General features: G+C 38.1%; 1 protein-coding gene across 3 annotated transcripts in view; it reads right to left on the reverse strand.

Annotated features, from left to right (window-relative positions):
• The window catches only part of plxna2 (plexin A2), a 555,589-nt gene that overhangs the window by 207,927 nt on the left and 327,638 nt on the right, over positions 1–20,024 (reverse strand). For all 3 annotated transcript variants that reach the window (XM_008116576.3, XM_062978633.1, XM_062978634.1), the window contains 4 exons: positions 18,662–18,785; positions 17,488–17,641; positions 14,587–14,683; positions 8,935–9,049 (listed from right to left, as the gene is read on the reverse strand). In XM_008116576.3, coding sequence (XP_008114783.1) covers positions 8,935–9,049; positions 14,587–14,683; positions 17,488–17,641; positions 18,662–18,785 — 490 coding nt within the window. The remainder of the gene's footprint in view (positions 1–8,934; positions 9,050–14,586; positions 14,684–17,487; positions 17,642–18,661; positions 18,786–20,024) is intronic.

Raw genomic sequence — 20,024 nt, forward strand, 5'->3', positions numbered from 1 at the left:
TAGAAATGGAGATGAGCACCAACCCCCAGAGTCAGACATGACTGGACTTAACATCAGGGGAAACCTTTACCTTTTTTTACAGAGATACTTACAGGAACACCCCAGCAAGCGAGAGTCCAAAAGTGGCAAGCTAAAACCCGGAACCTCAATCAGTGGCTGATGCCGGATGAGAGACTCCCTCCTGGGCATACAGAAGACTGGGTGACTTGGAAGGCACTGAACAGACTGTGCTCTGGCACCACGATATGCAGAGCCAACCTTAAGAAATGGGGCTACAAAGTGGAGTCCACGACATGCGAGTGTGGAGAAGAGCAAACCACAGGCCACCTATTACAATAAAATCTGAACCCTGCCACATGCACAATGGAAGACGTTCTTAAACACCAGAGGCACTCAAAGTGGCCAGCTACTGGTCAAAGGACATTTAGTATAATGCCAAGTTTTTTAAAACTTTGTTTGTGTTTTCAAATACATTACAACTTGTACTCTCAGTTCGCTTCTGATATGATAAATAAATAAATAACTGCAATTATTAATGAATAATCTCAATTATTGGTATAGTTAGCTTCCACACATAACCTCAACAAATAATAAGAAATGAATTACTGCTGCCTTCTATGCAGCTGTATAAAATACATATTATCTGTTTTGAACTGAGTTATATGGCAGTATAGACTAAGATAATCCAGTTCAAATCAGATAATGTAGATTTTCTGTTTTGATAACATGGATTATCTGGCAGTGTAGAAGGGGCCACTATTTTTGAATCATTTTCAAAGAAGTAGCTATGACAGTCTCTTGTAACATGCAAAAAAGAGGAAAGAATGGGGTGGGTGGGGGAAGAAAAATAAAAATTTAGTACCTCTTTTTAAGACCAACAGGTTTTTGTTTTAGCATGGGTTTTTGTGGACATAAACCCACTACTTCAGTTGAAGTACAGAGTGATATTAAGGCCTCAGGTATAAAGCACATTTATACAGTTGTGGGAATGGGATACAATGGTAAGAGATTCCAGAAAGATGTAAATTATTTCCATTACTCTATCTCCCTCCCACAACTATATGTTTCATACCTGATGCCCTCATACCACTCTGTGTTGCATGTAAAGAAGTGGGTTTATATCCAGAAGAGCTCATCCTGAAATAAAAAAAAACAATTAGCCTTAAACGAGCAACCACATTCCCCCCATCCCTTTTCTCCTATTCATTTTTTCAAATAATGTCCCAAACTGTTCCCTGTTTTATCACAACAGTTCTCATTGCTGAATTGTGAGATATTTTTAAATCTAGTAATGTAAAAATCATGTAGGGATGTCATATGCTTTGACAAAAAGAATGAGTGTGAATTTGAGGTATGCACATCAGTGTATCATGGCCAATTGGATTCTGAAATCTCATTATTCCAAAAGTTGTCAATCCACCTCCCTTCACAAAGAACAGAAACCTAGACTATATGCAGCATGAATCTAATCAACAATAAATCACTTTTTTGACAAGACCAGGTAAAGCTGATACCGGTTTCTACATTTTTTTAAAGAAAAAATTACACAATGGAAATGTTCTCATTATGCAAACAAAGAGTGCAACATTTTGCTATCTCTCTATGATATGTACTCGAACATTATTTGTGGGGTTCGCTATTGGTTTAAATTAACAAATTTTTCTAGGAGAATACAAATCAAATAATACAAATTTAGGGAAGTAAATTTAATCCCAATGATTAAATGGATTTCTGTTAATGTAAATTAACAATATGAGTGAATGTGAAATATATTTCAGCAGAAAAATAATAATGAACAAATACACATTACAATTCAGAATGCATCTTTTGTATTACAGCCTCTCATGCCCTCTGATTCATGCACATTAATATTTTTCCCAGATCTATTTTAGATGGTATCCTTTCAACATTATCAGTAGACATTCTGAGCAGTCTGTGAGTCTTTTGTTAAGTAGTATTATTTCTTGCCAGACAGGGAAATGAAGATGCATACATACTGAATAAGATACAACTTGATTCAGGTATAGCCCATTTGTTTCAGACATTGAAAGCTAGTCTTAATTTCTGCCATATATTTTGTATATTTTTAACCTTACCAAAAATTTCCTAAATAGGATTAGTAGCTGTTCCAGCAACTGAAATTTTTCAGATCAAAACAAAGTAGTTTGTAATATAGTTCAGCTGTCTAACAAGTTTTCCTTTGTTGTTTTCTATGTCTATTTATTGGAATTACTATTTAAGAGCAGAGCCATGTGGCAAAAACACCCAGCCATAAAGAACCCTATTTTTTTTATAAAAAAATCCACATTATATTTGAATGCACTTAGAGTTAAGTAGATAAAGTATGAATGTCCAGATATTTTTGACCTGAAATCTCTAAAGACCTCTATAAAAATACTTTATGAACTATTCAATTCTGGTTTGCAGCAAAGGTGTTTAGGGCAATATATGCTGAAGCAGGTGCAATCTTGCTTCCTTTCTAGCATGGCAAGGGTGAGCCACCTTTGTCAGACTCCAGAGGCAAGCCAAGCAATATAGCTTGTGAATGGCTAGTCTATTTCCAGGAAACCTAAACCCATTGACCTTCCTCTCAAGCTCTGAATCTTAAAGGAAAAAAACCCTATTACCTATGTAGGTTTCACTGAACCAATGAACCCATACAAGTTGGAATTTGCATTGTGGTTAAGCAGAGAAATGTATGCTGTTGCTCTTGTCTTTATATACATGAACAGATGTGGATGCCATGAAATCTTGCAATGCTTATATTCCCCCTTTTTGCAAAAAAAAGGCAGCTTCCTAATGATCCTCTCTTACATGAAATGAATGGGAAAGGAATGATGGGCTGGAGGAGCAGGTTTTTGGGCTTGGTGGGCAGCAGAGCCCACCCAAACCACAAAAGATAATGGAATACAGTTCTGTCTCATAAGTTCAGAGTGCTTCCAGTTTCAGAAGAATCTCAGACCACAAGCCAAATTCCACAAAACTTGGGTCTTTTCCATTTCAGTATCCTTGCCCACTCTTCACAACATGGTACAAGCTATTCCTGAAGAAATGCAGATATACTAATAGTTACTTGGCACTCAGGAAAGAAAAAGAATATTTGAACATAAAAAATGTTATAATTGTTGCTTTGTGATGAATAGTAACCCTGAATGGGTTGCTTGTGTCCTTGCTCGATCAGCCTGTCCTATTCTGCTTCCTGTGTGTGTTTGCTTAGGTTCAGAAAGGGGAAAATATACTAGGTATTTACAGAATCAGAAGTTTACACAAAGTATATATTGTGCAAATTGAATGAACTGGGAAAACCATCCGTTTTCTATTTTGTTCTTCTGTTGGAGGTGAAATTGGGAGGTGGGTTGGAGCATAAACCTCCAGATTGGCGTGGTCAGTTTGATTCATATTCAAGTAGAATCTGAACAATTGTGAAATTTCTTCAAATGCCTACTTGTAGATGTTCTGTCATTTAAAATCGAGATCATATCCATTTTTCACACACTGTCAAATTATGTTAGCAAAAAACTAATGAATAAGCTGGCATGATTTACTTAGCTTTGGGCTCTAGGCCCTAGTATAAAGTTCTAGGAATTTAAAGGTTAGACAGATGCTTCAGTTTTTATTGGGAGTGCAGCTAACAATGATTATAATTACAGAGAACTTCAAACGAGGCTAAAAACATAATCAGGTATGGCGATCTTCCAGGTAAGAGTATTATCTAAACATTCCCACTGAAATAAAACAGAATGTGCCTCTAGCTTAACCTTTCAGAATCTTTTAATACTCCATCTGCCTGGTTCAGTTCCACATATGTGGGAACAAAATTATCAGTAGAAAGATGGCACTGAAGAAGGTAGAGGACGCCTCGATTTAGGAAATAATTGAATTAATTTCCTGATATCTCCCCCACTGTGGTAAAATCACAAGAATATAAATATCTCAGTTTTACCTACCACACTCTTTGCATTTACATACATACAAACTTCACATACCTGTTTTCTCCCCTTCACAACTGATTCTATTTTCAGTGCTTTAAGACATTATTTTAAATGTGAAATGTGATGATTATATTGAGCATACTTTAAATTTAAAACTTTAACAGATTAACTAAAATTAAGGAATGAATTAAAGAAAAATATGTACTGTTTTAACGTTATCAACATGAAATGCATTCATATGTGAAAGTTAACACATGATGTAGGTGCATAAATCATGATCAAAGCTTTGTTGAAATATGTGTGAGTTCTTGCATATTAATTGGGAAGTCCAAAATTAGTGGATGAAAAATTGAGACATCCACAGCATCATGGTATATAAGAAGAGAACCATCCTGGATAACAATGGAACATTGTGTTTACTTTCAGAGAGGGGGCAGGGAAAGCATGACTTGGGTGCTAAGTTTTATGTAAGGTGTATTTTGTGCACATTGCAGAGGTGCCATGCTTAGCATCCTGTTACCATAGTGGTCTGCTAAGTGCCTGTGGAGGCTTAAGAGAGGGCATGAGCAAAACATTACGATCATGCTCAAGCAACACCATTATACAGAGGCATAATGCTTTTGATACTGGACTTATATCATCAATTTCTGTAAGTAGCACAAATTGGTAGCTGTACAAAACACCCATTAAACTGTCCAATCTTCTTTGATCACATTGGTGGCCATCATAATATCTTGTAGTAGTGATTTCCACAGTCTAACCGTGCTGTATTTCTTTTATCTATCCTGAATCTCCCACTGTTTAGATACAATGGGTGATCCCAGGTCCTGTTGCTATGATGAGGAAGAGGGAGACTTAAGGGAGTAAGCTAACAAAGTCAACATATTACCTACTTCCTTAGGTAAAGTATTGGTAATAGGAAGGGTCTACTCAGTTGATATGTTCAATGGAGATCATTTAGATTGTCCATTGCTCCACAAGTACACTGTGAAATGCACCTCAAGGAGAGGCAGGGCTGCCTTGCTGCCTATCCGTTGGAACTGAATAATGTTATTTGTTGCTGTTTTAAAATTTAGTGGGGAGTGAGCTATAGAGTTTCTCTTGTTGCTGTTTTGTGATATGAGCATTTAAATTTATGCAGTATTATAAACATCCTAGAGGTGTTTTGTTGGAAAGGTAAAAGTATTTTAACACACCAATTTCGTTTGTTAAAACTCTTCTCTCTTATCTGTTAGAACAGCCACAAAGTGAATAATACAATTTTCAGTGGATCCCTCAGACCAAATTTATGTCACACACATTTTGACTGCTTTAGGAGGATGGTTTGCCTCAGCATCAGTGTGGTGTTGTTTAATCATGTTAAGGAAAGACTCTGCTAAACTGAAAAGAGGAAAAGAAGTCAAGTTGTGCAGATTTACTTGAGTGACTAGACCACTGATCTGCCTCTGAGCATTAATGGGGAACAAAGTGATAAAACATGAAAGTACCACTTTTTCAGTCATGTTGCAAAGCATAACCTTACTTTAAAGGCTTCAGTTTGCCGTTGCTCTAACATAAACAAGCAATTGCTAGCAGTGTGTCATGGTTCTTACCATTGGTTATCATTTGATAAAGACTATGTGCTTTTAACCTTTTAGAAAAGATGTGTTAATACAGAACCAGAAAGATTGTGGGAGGAAAGCTTGCATGCTACATCATTGAGCTCAGCTGCATGTCAGCCAGTATCCCTGGGTGAGGTGTCAGGTGTACTTCTTTCTTTGACAGAAACTAGTTTTGTAGTATTGTGTAGTGGTTTGAATGCTGAAGTAGGACACTGGGAGACCAGGGTTTGAATCTGTAGTTGGCTATGGAAGCCCACTGAGTGATGTCAGGTAAGTTATACTTTCTCAGCCAAAGAAGGAGGCAAAATCAATCCCCCCTCTGAACAAATCTTGCCAAGAAAAACCTATAATAAGCTAGTCTTGGGGTTGCTTAAGTGAACAATTGCTTAAGGGCATTCAAAATCAACAATAAAGTTTGCCTGAAATATTATCATTTTTACTTAGCTCTCAAAATAATGCATCCTCAGTTAACAAAGTTTATTTTGTGTATTAGTATTTTTCCAGCATTACTGCCCGCAAAGTCCATATAACAGAATAAACTTAAGCATCTCTCTTAAGCCCTTGTTGCAAATGCCACAGTATTTTCTTTCTTTAGAAAGAACTAGCTGTGCCCGGCCACGCGTTGCTGTGGCGTTGTCTGGTGGTGTTGGTGAGAAATTGTTGAGGTAGTGGTGGTATTGAATGTCTGTTGTATGGTTGTCTTTATGTTTAGTATGCACACTGAAGTGGATTATATGGCAGTGTGGAGTCAAGATAATCCAGTTCAAAGCAGGTAATATAAGATTCTAAATGGATTATATAGCTGTTTGGAAGGGCCTTGAGTCTACACTGCCATACAATCCAGTTAAAATCTGATAATCTGTGGAAGAGGCCTAAGTGAGGCCTAACTGCCTGTCCCCTGGGTTGAGTAGGTTGCTAGGAGACCAAGTGGGTGGAGCTTAGCCTTCTAATTGGCAGCAATTGGATAAAAACTATTATTCCTCTCCCTGTAATTAGGACTTTATTTTTCTTTTGTTTTTGTTGTATCAACCTAGAGCCGTGAATGACGGGTTGTGTTGTCAAATTTCGAGGTTGGGGGGCCTGTAGTTTTGTTGTTTTGTCCGCTGCCCTGATGCCATCACTCTTTTATATATATAGATAGGCAAATTAGTCTGTAGAACTAGATGTGGGCAAGGACATATGCGTGCAAAGTAAAGAGGGATGGATCATGTTTCATTTGTACTTAGCAAGAGTGGGTCCTCAAAGTGACACAATAGATTTGACCAACGTAAGATAATGAGCAAGAGCCTAACGGTATCTCCACTAGCTATAGAAGAATTCTGGGGAGTGACAGCAAGACACAGACAGATTATCCAAGCACTGCATTCTCCCCAAAGCAAATACAAAAAAGTATTTCTTCTGGTGATTAAAAGACAAGTACTGTATCTTCAAGAAACTGAAACCTCCTGCAGCCCACAATCTTTTCTTAAGTAGGACTCAACGAACTGGGACAAGTGTCCTTTTGAGTATCCTGCCCAGAATCAAGAGTAGTTTTTTAAAAAAAATAGTAGTTAGAGCAGACACAGAGCCAGGATTCCCTGCTGTGTCACTCATTTGTTTCTTTATTCACCGAGCTGACATGTTACGGATTTTAGCCAAATATTTCTTGTGGATTTATTCAACAGGACAATCCCTTGTTAAGAAGAAATTGTTAGCAAACATTTTATAATTCTCTTCAATTTCACTTCTTTTCAGGTTAGGCTCAATTTTATGAGGCTGGGTAACATCCATTTATCCTTATTTACAACATGAAATATCAGTGATGTTCTCACTCAAATGCAGATAGGTCTCCATAGTTCCTATCATTTCACAATGTTGATGACTTAATGAGCTTATTGTCATGAAGGAAAATGAAAACCTTCTCTGGATCTAATAGACAGTGTTTTATCTCACCTGCCTTCCTTGTTTTCATCTCAAAGGTTAGCTTTTCAGGAATTCTTCAGCAGAGTCCCCAAATGAACTCTGTCCATAATGTTTAACATTCAAAACAAATTTTCATACAGGGACCCATATCCACACCAGGAAGTAAAACATTAAAGACTCTGATCTTGGAAGCCAGTGTCAGCCTCCATTAGTACTTTGATAGAATGTCGACATATTCCTTGTGGTGTAAGCAATATTTCAGAACTGGCCTAGAAAACCCTATGAAATTAATGGGGTTGTTGTAAGTCAACAGGTGACTTGAAAGGACATACACACACACACACGTGTGTTTGTGCCATGCTAGGGTAATAATGCAGATTGTAAAGGCACCATTAATTTGTGAATACAAAACTTTGGACCAATGTGAAAACTATATAGTTTAGATTATGTCTAGTTGTCCACTCTGTGTAGACATTTCCATCAATAGATACTTGTCTGAGTTAACTAGCTTAGGCCAGGGTCTCCACCTTTCTTCTAACCTGGGCATGGATCTAGTCCTCTTTGAAGGGTGGTTCCACAAAGTTTTGTCTGCAGCTTATTGCTAGCAAGTAATAGACAAGGGAACCTATTCTGAGAAAAGGATATGCCTCATTGAGCTGGAGAGCAAAACACCTAAGGCAGAAAGATTGGCAGCTAGTTGCTAGTTGTAATTTGCTTTGACTCTCCCATTTGCTCCTGCGTATATATAGAAGCAGCTATTCTTCAGCTTGAGGCTGTCAGTAATTGGGCCTTTAAAAGATATTTGGCGATATTGTATCAAAGAGAAAGCTCTATAAACTGTGTATACTGCCATGGTTATGACAATCCATATAAAGCAGCTGAATCCTGGCAGATATGCATGAAGATATCCCATTCATTTCTCTGGGATTTATGCTTGACTAAACAGATGGTGTGTAACAGCCTAAAGATGGAGAACCCAGTTTTTGCTAGAATAGAATATGATGGGAGTCATTTTCTTTTGCATCAATCAAATAACAACTATCTACTATCCTTCCAACGAAGAATTTTTCACAGATTTTCTGCTTACAAATATAATTTCTTCTCTGGTTTGGATTATGCTGTCATGGTTCCATATGCTCCATTTACTTTGGTAGCATCATCAAATGAACACCTGTTGAATGCCCTACAGTAAAAGATGCTGTTAAGACCCTGCATGATGTAAGTGTTTGAATATTTTGCTATTACTCTAGGAGATGAGGGTTTGGATCACCCCTAAGCTATGGAAATCCTCTTCCATTTTCCTCTGAGACTGTGAGAGTGTGAATTTCCCAGGGTCACCACTGCTTGACCTCAAGCCTAGTCTCAAAGGAAGGTGATGACAAAATCCTTCAAAACAAGTCTTGCCAATAAAACTTCATGATAGGTTACCTTGAGACTGCCTTAACTCAGGTACGCAACAGAAGTAGTCATTGAACATCTACATAAAGTGTTCTCCATACCTCAGAAACATTGATACGTCCCTCCTGAAAGGAACACGTTGTGGGGTCATGAGTGCAGAGGTTCCGATATTTACACCAGTGACAACGAAAAGCACTGTTCACACAAGACAGGCACCTGCCAAGAAAGGAATTAAACACTATGTCAGATGGTTAAAAAATGATGCTTCCCAGACTTAAGTATGAGCAAATATGCTGACATTGATTATGCCATATTAGTACTGCCTAGCCAATATGGATCACTGCAGGTAAGTGAATGTCAACAGAGGTATAACGTAAAAAACCTAATTAAAACATGTACACACTGCTAAAAAGAACAAACATTTAAATATGCTTTATTGAATAGATATCTGTATTTCCATGTATTTCCATGATTGCTGACAATTATGCTTTTTAGCTCTAATGTCATACTTTATTGTATAATGACTTCCTTCCTTCCTTATTGGAAATATGTGGATGGAAAACTGGTTTATACTATGAAATTTGAAGAAAACATAAACCAAATTAAGAAAAATAAATGACTTTGCACACAGGTGCATCTGCAGGGAAATGGACAAGCCTGTCCTGATGGAAAGATAATATGCAGTCCACTTCTGACTTACCTATGTCTCAGAATAAGCTTACAACAATCCTGTAAAGTTGATCAGTATTGGATCTTCATATTGCAGATGCAAGACTGTGACTAATAGAATAAAGTCTTGCCTCAGTAACCTAATAAGATCATGGTAAGTGTGAAATTTGTGTCAAGGACTCCCTTGTTCACAGGTCAGGCTCCCAGCCAATCAATTACACTGCATATATGCAAGGTTAATGGTTTGAAATATATCCTGTTAATACATTAGCATATGTATGGCATTTTGGCTTCTTGGGAGAATATTTATTTTAGCCCCTTGCAGAAAAACCGAGGAGTCTTGTGGCACCCAAGGACTAAGACATTTTACTGTGGCCTAATGAACAATATGCAGCGGCATCTAGGGACTCTTGTTTCAGTGATGTGGTAAAGCTCAGGTCCAGGTTATTTGTATTCTCCCATATGAATCCTCTTCTGTTTTGAGATATTCTCTCTGCCCCAGCACACCTGGGGCCCTTCAATAATAATAATAACAAAACATTGCATGGAAAGTTCCTTGACAAAATTGAACACAACAAAACATTGCATGGAAAGTTCCTTGACAAAATTGAAGGAAAAGCTGATAAGGAGAAGACCTGGCTATGGCTCACGAATGGGACACTGAAGGAGGAGACAGAAGGCCTGATCCTTGCAGCCCAGGAGCAAGCCATCAGAACAGATGCAATTAAGGCCAAGATCGAAAAATCAGCTGATGACCCAAAATGCAGTCTGTGCAAGGAAACTGATGAAACCATTGATCATATCCTGAGCTGCTGTAAGAAAATCACACAGACAGACTACAAACAGAGGCACAACTATGTGGCCCAAATGATTCATTGGAACTTATGCCTCAAGTACCGCCTGCCAGCAGTAAAGAACTGGTGGGATCACAAACCTGCCAAAGTATTGGGAAATGAGCACACAAAGATACTGTGGGACTTCCGAATCCAGACTGACAAAGTTCTGGAACACAACACACCAGACATCACAGTTGTGGAAAAGAAAAAGGTTTGGATCATTGATGTTGCCATCCCAGGTGACAGTCGCATTGACAACAGGAAAAACTCAGCCGCTATCAGGACCTCAAAATTGAACTTCAAAGACTCTGGCAGAAACCAGTGCAGTGGTCCTGGTGGTGACTGGCACATTGGGTGCTGTGCCAAAAGATCTCAGCCGGCATTTGGAAACAATAGACATTGACAAAATTATGATCTGCCAACTGCAAAAGGCCACCCTACTGGGATCTGCGCACATCATCCGAAAATACATCACACAGTCCTAGACATTTGGGAAGTGTTCGACTTGTGATTTTGTGATACGAAATCCAGCATATCTATCTTGTTTGCTGTGTATAACAACAACAACAACAACAACAACAATGATGTATTTATTTATATTCTGCCCTCTCTCTCAAAGGGGACTCAGGATGGATCACAATATGCATACACGGCAAACATTCAATGCTGTTTGGAGACAGGACAGTACAGAATAAGACAAACAGAAAGATGTATGTAGTCTTGAAGTCCAGTTTTTTGTGCCTTGAAGGTTGAGGTTGTGCTCAGATTCAGTCACAGGGTGTGCTGTTGCTTCATTCTCTATGACGAAGGGCCATCAGGATTTCCTCCTTCCACCTTCCTCTCGGTCACCACACTTCTGGTCTTGTTCTTTATGGTGTCATAAAATGCCTCCCCCACAATTTGTGGTAACTAATTTCTCTACTTACAGCTTATAAGCTGTTTTCAAACTGCTTGGGTAAACAGTGAGCTGGGCTTGAGGTCGAGTACTCAACCTGACCAGGCTTTGAACTGGCCACCTTTTGTTGGTAGATATTATTGCTGGTGATTTACCAGCTGTGCTACAGCCCAGCTCAACCTTTTTCATGGCTGGAACTCCCTTTCCAACGGCTTAGTCTGCAAGCCTCTTTACTATTTTTCTGCACCACATGAACACTTTCAATTCTGGAAGGCTTTTAAGAACTAATTTTAAGGGAATCACATCTTGTATAATGTGTTGGATATTTATTCATTGTTTGTAATGTTTTTGTATGTTTTAAATTGTTTACATTTTTAGAATGTAATTATTTTTTAATGTTTGTATGCTTTGAATTTTTAACAATGCTTGCTTTAATGGTTGCTAACCTGCCTTGAGTCCTGAATTGAAAAAAGGTATCTACTCTGGGTTTTACCCTAGATTTTGTTCTAGTGTATCCCCCAAATGGGCAGGCATTGGGAGTATACAGCAACAGGAGGAGAGAATCAATTTTCAGACATACAGAATTTATACAGGTACATTGTTTATTATTCTGCTTATTAGAAACCCTTAAGAAGAGTTCACATCATCACTTTCCCCAGCAATTTTAATGCACAGAGGGACACTGGCACATTGAACTAGATATATGTGATCTTAATGATGCATCTCTTTGTCATGGCCATCACCAAATCAGCTGGTACAACTGCATGTACAAACAGAAGCCAATATATTATGTGCTGAAGAACTTTTGACTTTTGAAAGCTATCAGGACTTTCCTTTGGAGTTTAAGACTGTATAACTAAACAGACTATTATGGGTGGTTACTTTAATTGTTTTTAGATTGTGAATGTTCCTTTATGATTGTAGTAGCACATCTATAATCTGGCTTCCCCCTCCCATTTCTGCCTAGGGTTTTTGGCTAATCAGCCAAATAATTCAATATACCACTAAATGTTCTCAGGGAAAAGAAATCTTTCCCAGAACCACCATAAACTATCTGCTGGTGACTGACATTTGGAATAATCTCCTCTCTTCTCTTGAGGGTTAGGGTTTCACACAGCTCCATATGGGTAAGTGATGGCCACCTCCTTAGAGACAGCAAATTTCAAGACGCCAGGTAAAGGGCATGAAGTAGCAGCAGCAAGAGTTTAATGCCATCTAGTGGGTCAGCTGAAGCTCAAGTAAAGGCAGCTATGTAAGCTTCAGATTCGGCCCAGAGCTCTGGCTTGTCTTTGTAGCTCATGCAATTTTTCTTCCTTTTGAGAAGGATTTTTTTTTGCCTTGGGATATTTGGATAGCAGCTACTCCCAAAGGGACAACCTCTAAATCGCATTTGATTCATAAGCATTTCTGTTTTTTCCTGCGGAGAAAAGAGTTTTTCTGCTATTTCTAATAATAGAGAATGTAGGGGAAGGGGGGTTATTTTCAGAGGTCAACAACATCAATATGGCATAAGAGTGCAATTCCTTGTGCTGCTTTCCTCGTTTCAGGGCTTAAAATTATCTGCTTTTGTTTTCCCACAGCAGGCCAAGGTAATTCGGTAAACAGTTCAAGATTTCAGAAGCCAATATCGGTCATTGTGGTTTACTAAAGCCCCTGGCACCACTGGGGAAAGAAAGTTCCTAATCAAAAAACAACAACCTGTAACTCAATACAAATTAAATAAGATTTTCACCACATTATAAGCAGAAGCTATTCCAATGCCAAACTAGATGGTTTGCACAGCTCCCTCTCACCCCATCCTTTGGTGTGCTAAAACACACATTAACTATCTTCTCCAATCTTAAATCCTCAATTGTAATTTCCTTTTGATTCTTCTATAATGACCTTAATGGCTAAGGAAGCTTACTCTAATCATACAAATGCAAATCTAAGTGGGGTAGGAATATTAAACAGTATGAACATATTAATTACTCATTTATTTGACTCATTTATCTCTCTCTTTCTCCCTCCAGCTCATAGGGACTTGAGAGGGAACTGCACTTTAAGAGTGAAAAGGGTCTATTCTTACAGTGTGATGTTAGAGAAAGGGAGTTCCATTAGTCAACAAGGAGTCTGTCACTATTAACATGGGATATCCCAAATGTTATGTTTATCCTATCTTGAGGACAGCAGAGGGGACTGCCTTCTTATAACTGCCTTTCTTTAAGGATCACTGTTGTTCCACAGAAGTCTTACTTTCTTGCAATGTTGCCAATTCTTGTCTTCCTCAAAAATAAGTATGCTAAAATTATGGTATATTTGTGGAAATTTGAATAATGAAAACTAATGTCACTTCCCCCTTATCATTGACACGTTAAGTTTGGGGAACTGCTTGCCTTTTTTTGGGGGGGGGGGGGTTGAACATCAAGCCATGGCTATTTAAGATTTGCAAGATTTGGCTTTAAAGCAAGAATGGCAAATATTTAGCCTCTCATATATTGTAATTCTGCAACCATTCTGCATCTGAAGAGTCAAATGTTCCCCACACTTACAAAAGTAAAACTGTGGCTACCTATGGTTTGAATTGGCAGCATACTAGGAATTAGCAAGTCACATGGTGTTATTCAAGCAATGGTGTCATGAAACATGATGTATTGGTTTTACTTATTTATTTCATCCATTTATTGCCCACTACTCAAAACACATCTGAAGCATCTTACAACAATTAATGTAAGATTATAATAACATGATGATGTTATACTGGCCTGAATTTTGGCATTTAATCATCCTGATACTAGATTTAGTAACAAAATAAACTATAGTATGTAGTTGATTTTTTTTAAAATCAGTTATTTTAACAAACATGGGGAAAAGACTTTCTGCTTAGTACAGCTTGTTTATGAATATTGGACCTAGTTCCCTAGCTTTGACCTGGTTAACCGTATTATCTTGTTTTTAAGTCTATTACATATCAATGAGTTCCACATCTATGGATTCAACCAACCAAAGATCTGATCATTCTCTGTGCTTACTCTTCAGTACTGGAGTTGCATCACTGAAAGAGAGCCATACATGTTGTGGTGTGGTCTTAGTAGTTCTTTGCAGTTCTCATGGCTGCCATAGCAATTGGCAAGGAGATATTTGCAACTCGCTGATGCACAATCTGGCTTGTGTCTGGCTTTTCGGCTATTTTATTTATATGTTAGATATGGGAGCTGACATCCACAGATTTTGGTATCGGGGAGGGGGATGGAAGCAAGATTCCACAGATATGGAGAGCTGACACTACTTGACACAAAATGTTGCTGATATATTGTGTCCTGAATACACTTTATTAAAGCTTTCAGGTAGGAAGAACAGGAAGGATTTCTTACAGTTGGTGGGCACTGCAGTTGTAGAATTTGAATTCCGTGCTGACAAACATTTTGCCAGTCTCTCTGGATTTTAGCAGCAATTCTATACCAAACCAGTCTGGAATAAAAAAAAAAAGAGAGAAATAGAGAGATGATTAAAACAACAGGAAAAGCTGTAACAATTGGATCTGCTAGATTCCCTGTAAAGCTTCATCATCTTCAAAGTCATCCTTCTCCCTTGCAAGAAAGCCTACTATTCCACAACTGAAATACAGATATTGACAAGTTTTCATTTCTGCTAAGATATGAGAAAGGCAATTTAAATGTTTTGCTCTCTATCCTGCTGTTTTGCACAGCTGGGATAGTATATGGTGAAGAAATACTTACTGTTTCAAGATTTCAAGATGTTCACTGTGTCACAAGCCCGTATGGCCTTCTATGTCATTCCGTACATATCTTAATGAATTACACTCTTTTGAACTGTGGAATTCTAAATCGACTGGACTATATAATACCAAAAGGTCACTTCTTGCTTCATTTCCTGTCACAGGCTCTAATATATGTATACAGGCAGTCCATGAGTAACAAACATCCTATTTACAAACAACTCATGGTTAAGAACAGGAAGTGAGAGAAATCTACCTCTCCGAAAGGAAATTCACTCCTGAAAAAGTTATCATGGGAAAACAGTGTCTCCACTAAAGCTTGGTCACCAATCCTTGTTTCAAAACAAGTCAAATATTTCAAAATCAAATTATCACAGGGACAGAAAGTGAGGTGAAATCCTCTGAATAGGGGCACAGACAAAAAAATAACCCCCCTCTCTCTTTTGATAGGGAGATATATATGGATGAAGTTACTTTAAAATGTACCTGTTCCAACTTACAAACAAATTCAACTTAAGAACAAATCTTAAATGGTCCAGAATGTCTTAGTGGTCTTAGTGATGTGAAGAGAAATTGACATTACTGACACTCCTTCATTACTGAGATATAATGTATATTTGGTGCTAAGACTAGTAAGTGCTGATTTCTTAAATTATTCAAAATATGTAAGCATATTTTATAAGCATAAGGGGCAGATGGAAAGTACATACAATAGCTGTTGCGTAATAATAGTGATCTTTATCCCTGAAGACTCTAAAGTCAGTATTAAAGTGGGGAGAGATGTGAAAAAATTGGAAAAGGACAATGAAAACATGTAATGACCTGTAGCAGGAATTTATACACATTCTCTTCCAAGTCCTGTTCAGATCTTTCAAGTCTGAGCCTATGTGAAATATTTGTTAAGTAATTTTTACATATAAAACAGTATGCATACTTGGAAATCAGCCAATGAGAAAACAAGTTTGAAACAATGCACTGTTTGGTAATGGCATGTGTAAGGGACAATTTGACAGCAGTGATATTAATGAAGCATCAGCTCAAAAAATAGAAAACTTTCCCACCCACTCATGGTGACTAAGTCAGACTTCTCAGTAAGAGTAACACCCACACTGCCTCTTTCCTGGCCCACCTTCAATAATAAAGTGATTGAGACCTCTAATAGAACATAAGCTCAGAAAGCAGATGGCTTGAAAGCCAACTTTTAAATGTGCAGAAATGCATTACGTTTGGTAGAAAATAATTACACCCACTACCACAAAGATTGGCAATTTGTGGCCCTTCAAATATTGAATTGCAGTTTCTATTATCCCTAGCCATTGGCTATTCTGGCTTGAGTTGATGGGAGTTAATAAAATATTATTTAAGTGACATGGAAAGCCATAGTTCCTTGGTCTCCTATACTTTGGAAGTGTAGTTCTACAGTCAAGCCATATGGCACCAACATATCTATTTACAAATTACAGTACCCCCACCCCAGCAAAGTGATGAAACAGATTTACAGAGCTGACCATTAACTACATAGCACTTAGTCCAGGACAGGAACAACAGCACAAGAAACAGAGCACTGTCATAGCATCCATCATCAAGGTGATAATTCATCCTGGATAATTATACCAGAAGTGAGAGGTAAAGTACAAGGTGGCACCCCATTCTATAATGTATATAAGTGAGGAAGAATGATATTAAATATCAATATCCAGAAAAAGTGTGTAAAATAGGATTTCATTTTCCATGACACTCTGCTGCTGATCCAAAGAAAGCAGAGTTAGCAGAAAGACTGATGTTGTAAATAAATAAAAATCAAAATTGGCTTGATTAAAGTCAGAAAGAGAGCCCCTGATGGCACAGCAGATTAAACCGCTGAGCTGCTGAACTTGCTGACTGAAAGGTCGATGGTTCGAATCCAAGGAGCGGGGTGCTCTTAGCCCCAGCTTCTGCCAACTTAGCCATTCAAAAACATGCAAATGTGAATAGATCTATATGTACCGCTCTGGCGGGAAGGTAACGGTGCTCCATTCAGTCCATGCTGGCCACATGATCTTGGAAGTGTCTAGGAACAACGGCGGCTCTTCAGCTTAGAAATGGAGATGAGCACCAACCCCCTGAGTCGGACATGACTAGACTTAATGTCAGGGGAAAATCTTTACCCTTTACAGTCAGAATATGTGAATTTTCCTTCACTGCTAAATCAGAACATATATCCATAGCATTGTCAGTCCTGAGGATGACATGTGCAGTTGTCTTGGGAAGGAGCTATACATATATATGAGATCCCCCATATTTAACAAAGTCCGTGCTTGCTTTCCACTCCCTTCTCCAGTATAGAAAAACCAATCAATCTGATGATCCTTGAGAAAGGGATGAAGACAAGGATTTTCATTCCCTCCCCAAGAAATCTTCAAATAGGATTTTTTTTGTTTGTTTTCACTGCTAGCAGAGCTGGAAAGAAGTACATTTATATGAATATGGTGGGAAACAGAAATATTACACTTCCTGCCAATATGTATTCTATATTCTAAATGACAAATTGACTTACCCTGGTCCACTGGTATGGCAGGGACATCCTTAGATGCTGGTGAAACACATACTATCTGGTTGCCCAAAACTCGGCCTTCCACTTCAGTAAGGTTTCCAAATACACAAGTGATACCAGTTGACAGATCAGGTGCATCATTCACCAACAAGCTGAGCTAGTAGGGGAAAAAGGAGTGGAAAGGAAAGATCACCACCTGACATTGTATGTGGAAAATGAAATAGATATGTGAAATACTTATTCACTTTTTTCTGCAAAGGAGCAGCAGTAACAGCAAAAGCTCCTTTGATTGTATATTGCAGCTGCAGTTACTCCACTGACCTAAAGAGTAATAATACCAGTAGGCAGAAGCAGAGTTGACAATTCTCTCACAGCCTGACAGTACAAACCTTTTAATAAGACTACAGGCATCTAAGCTTTCAATCTGAGGAGGTTTCTTGCCTCTGCTACTTGAAACATATAATGGATTTATATTTTCTGTTTAAACTAAAAACTCAAGAGATTTCTCAGTCACAACAAGAAAAACTTTCATTCTATTCTCACAAACTATTCAGATCACCATACACAGAAATCAATTTTTGATGACATTCACAGTGATGAATGCTGAGGAAATGGAGTGGATGCCAATGTTGCATGCAGACTTCAGCATAGATTGGCTGGTTATCAACCAATGTGAATGCACCAAATGCCCACAGTGCCATGCCAAAAAAAAAATACAATTGAGTTGGATATACGTAACTGCCTTGGAGTGTGGCAGCTCCAGGTGAAGGTCAGCACAAAATCATCCACACTGCCACACTGAAATAGGTGCTTAATCCTGAGCCAGTGCTATAATTGTTGACTCATAAACATGTTTTGAAAACAAATGGTATAGTTAAATATGTTGGGTTTGTTTTTCATTGTTTTATTTTGCCATGCAGAGTTAGCAACATTGCAGCAACCATAATCCATAACTTTTGGATGAAAAAGAAATAAAGTTTTCATTCCACAAGCACTTCAAGGAAAATAAATTATATGATAGGACTTTGCAAAAGGGACATTTTCTTTGCTCCCTTATAGTTCAACATGGAGGTAACGTTTTCTTGTCACATTATCTGAGATGGAAGTACACAATATTCATGGACTCAGAAAATGAGTGCAGGAAACACAGTGAAAGCAAACCACCAGAGTTACCTACCGAAAGGCTGTGCTCAGAAACTGGGATGCTGCTGGGTTGAATGATGATACTCATGCACTGGCTGATGCTGGCTGCAAATCGAAATGGTTCATCGGCTCTCTCACACTTGTCCCTCCGGGAGCATCTGATACCAAGAACAAAGAGTAGTATAAACTGGACAAGTAGCACTTCCAAAGCTGTTCATGTGGCCCAGTATTTGACCTCTAACAGTAGTCAAAACCAGATGATACTGGACTGCACAAAGCTGGCAGCTGTGTAACACTTCATTCTTTAACAGAATTGCTCATAAGGAATTTAAGGGTATCTTATTGCACACTGGCCATTTGCCTACATTTCTAATTTGAATGCTTGTCTGTAGGAAACAACAAGCAAAATACAGGGTGTTTGAAAAAGAACTCACTAGTTTTAAGTATAAATACATTGAAACTAGGGACTTCTTTTACAAACACCCTGTATATTCAGTTACAATATGATCCATCTTAGCAATGCCCTACTGGCAATGCTTTCCAATTGTTTACTATGGAAAGAAAAAAATGGTTTCATGAACAATCTACCTATTAAGTTGTATTGATACTCATTTACTTCTGAAATTTACTAATGGTTTTATATAGATTTATCATTTCTTGAGTCAGTCTCAAACAAAAATAAAAGGTATTATCAGTCAAGAAAGAGATGTCTTGAAGAACTCAAGATCTAAATCCTGTTTCCAATATTTTTTTTTCTTTCCCTCCCCAGTATTTCCACACTGACCAAAAATTTGCACATGGGGGCTTTTTGGGACTCCAAAGCAACTTTTGTGGATGCAGAAATAACTGTAAGGGAAGGGAGAAGTTGACAATGTCCTGGTTTGCTGATGGAAACAGTTCTATCTGGGAAACAGCCCTATTACATCCTGGCTCAAGAATATCACATCACAGAGTGAAAATCAGGCAATACCAGGTTTTAATGGAGAATGAAGAACAAGGGTGGCCAATATAAGGGTTCTAGGTCTATCTGGTCCATAAATAAAATTATTTAGCTCCCACGGACTCCTTCAATTTTTAATTAAGGTCTGCTGTGAAGAAAATGAAAGATGCCATAGTGACATTTACAGCTATCTTTCTTTATATCTGTAATGTTTCAGATACTCCTGGGAGCCTGTGCTTCATAACCTAACTCTGTGCTGATGCCCGAAATCAGAGCAGAGCTACTTTTGCCAGGGATATATGAGAAATGCATTCAGGTTCCTAATTGGATTCATCTGATCCAAGCTTCCTGGAGCAAACATGGAAACTGATCCAATTTATAGTTGGAAATTCAAGCATTTCTGGGTTTGCAATGTGTTCTGTGCAGCATGCAAAATTTTTAAAATGAAAATGTCTAA

The sequence above is a fragment of the Anolis carolinensis genome, chromosome 4, assembly GCF_035594765.1.
Source record: "Anolis carolinensis isolate JA03-04 chromosome 4, rAnoCar3.1.pri, whole genome shotgun sequence".
Taxonomy (NCBI): domain Eukaryota; kingdom Metazoa; phylum Chordata; class Lepidosauria; order Squamata; family Dactyloidae; genus Anolis; species Anolis carolinensis.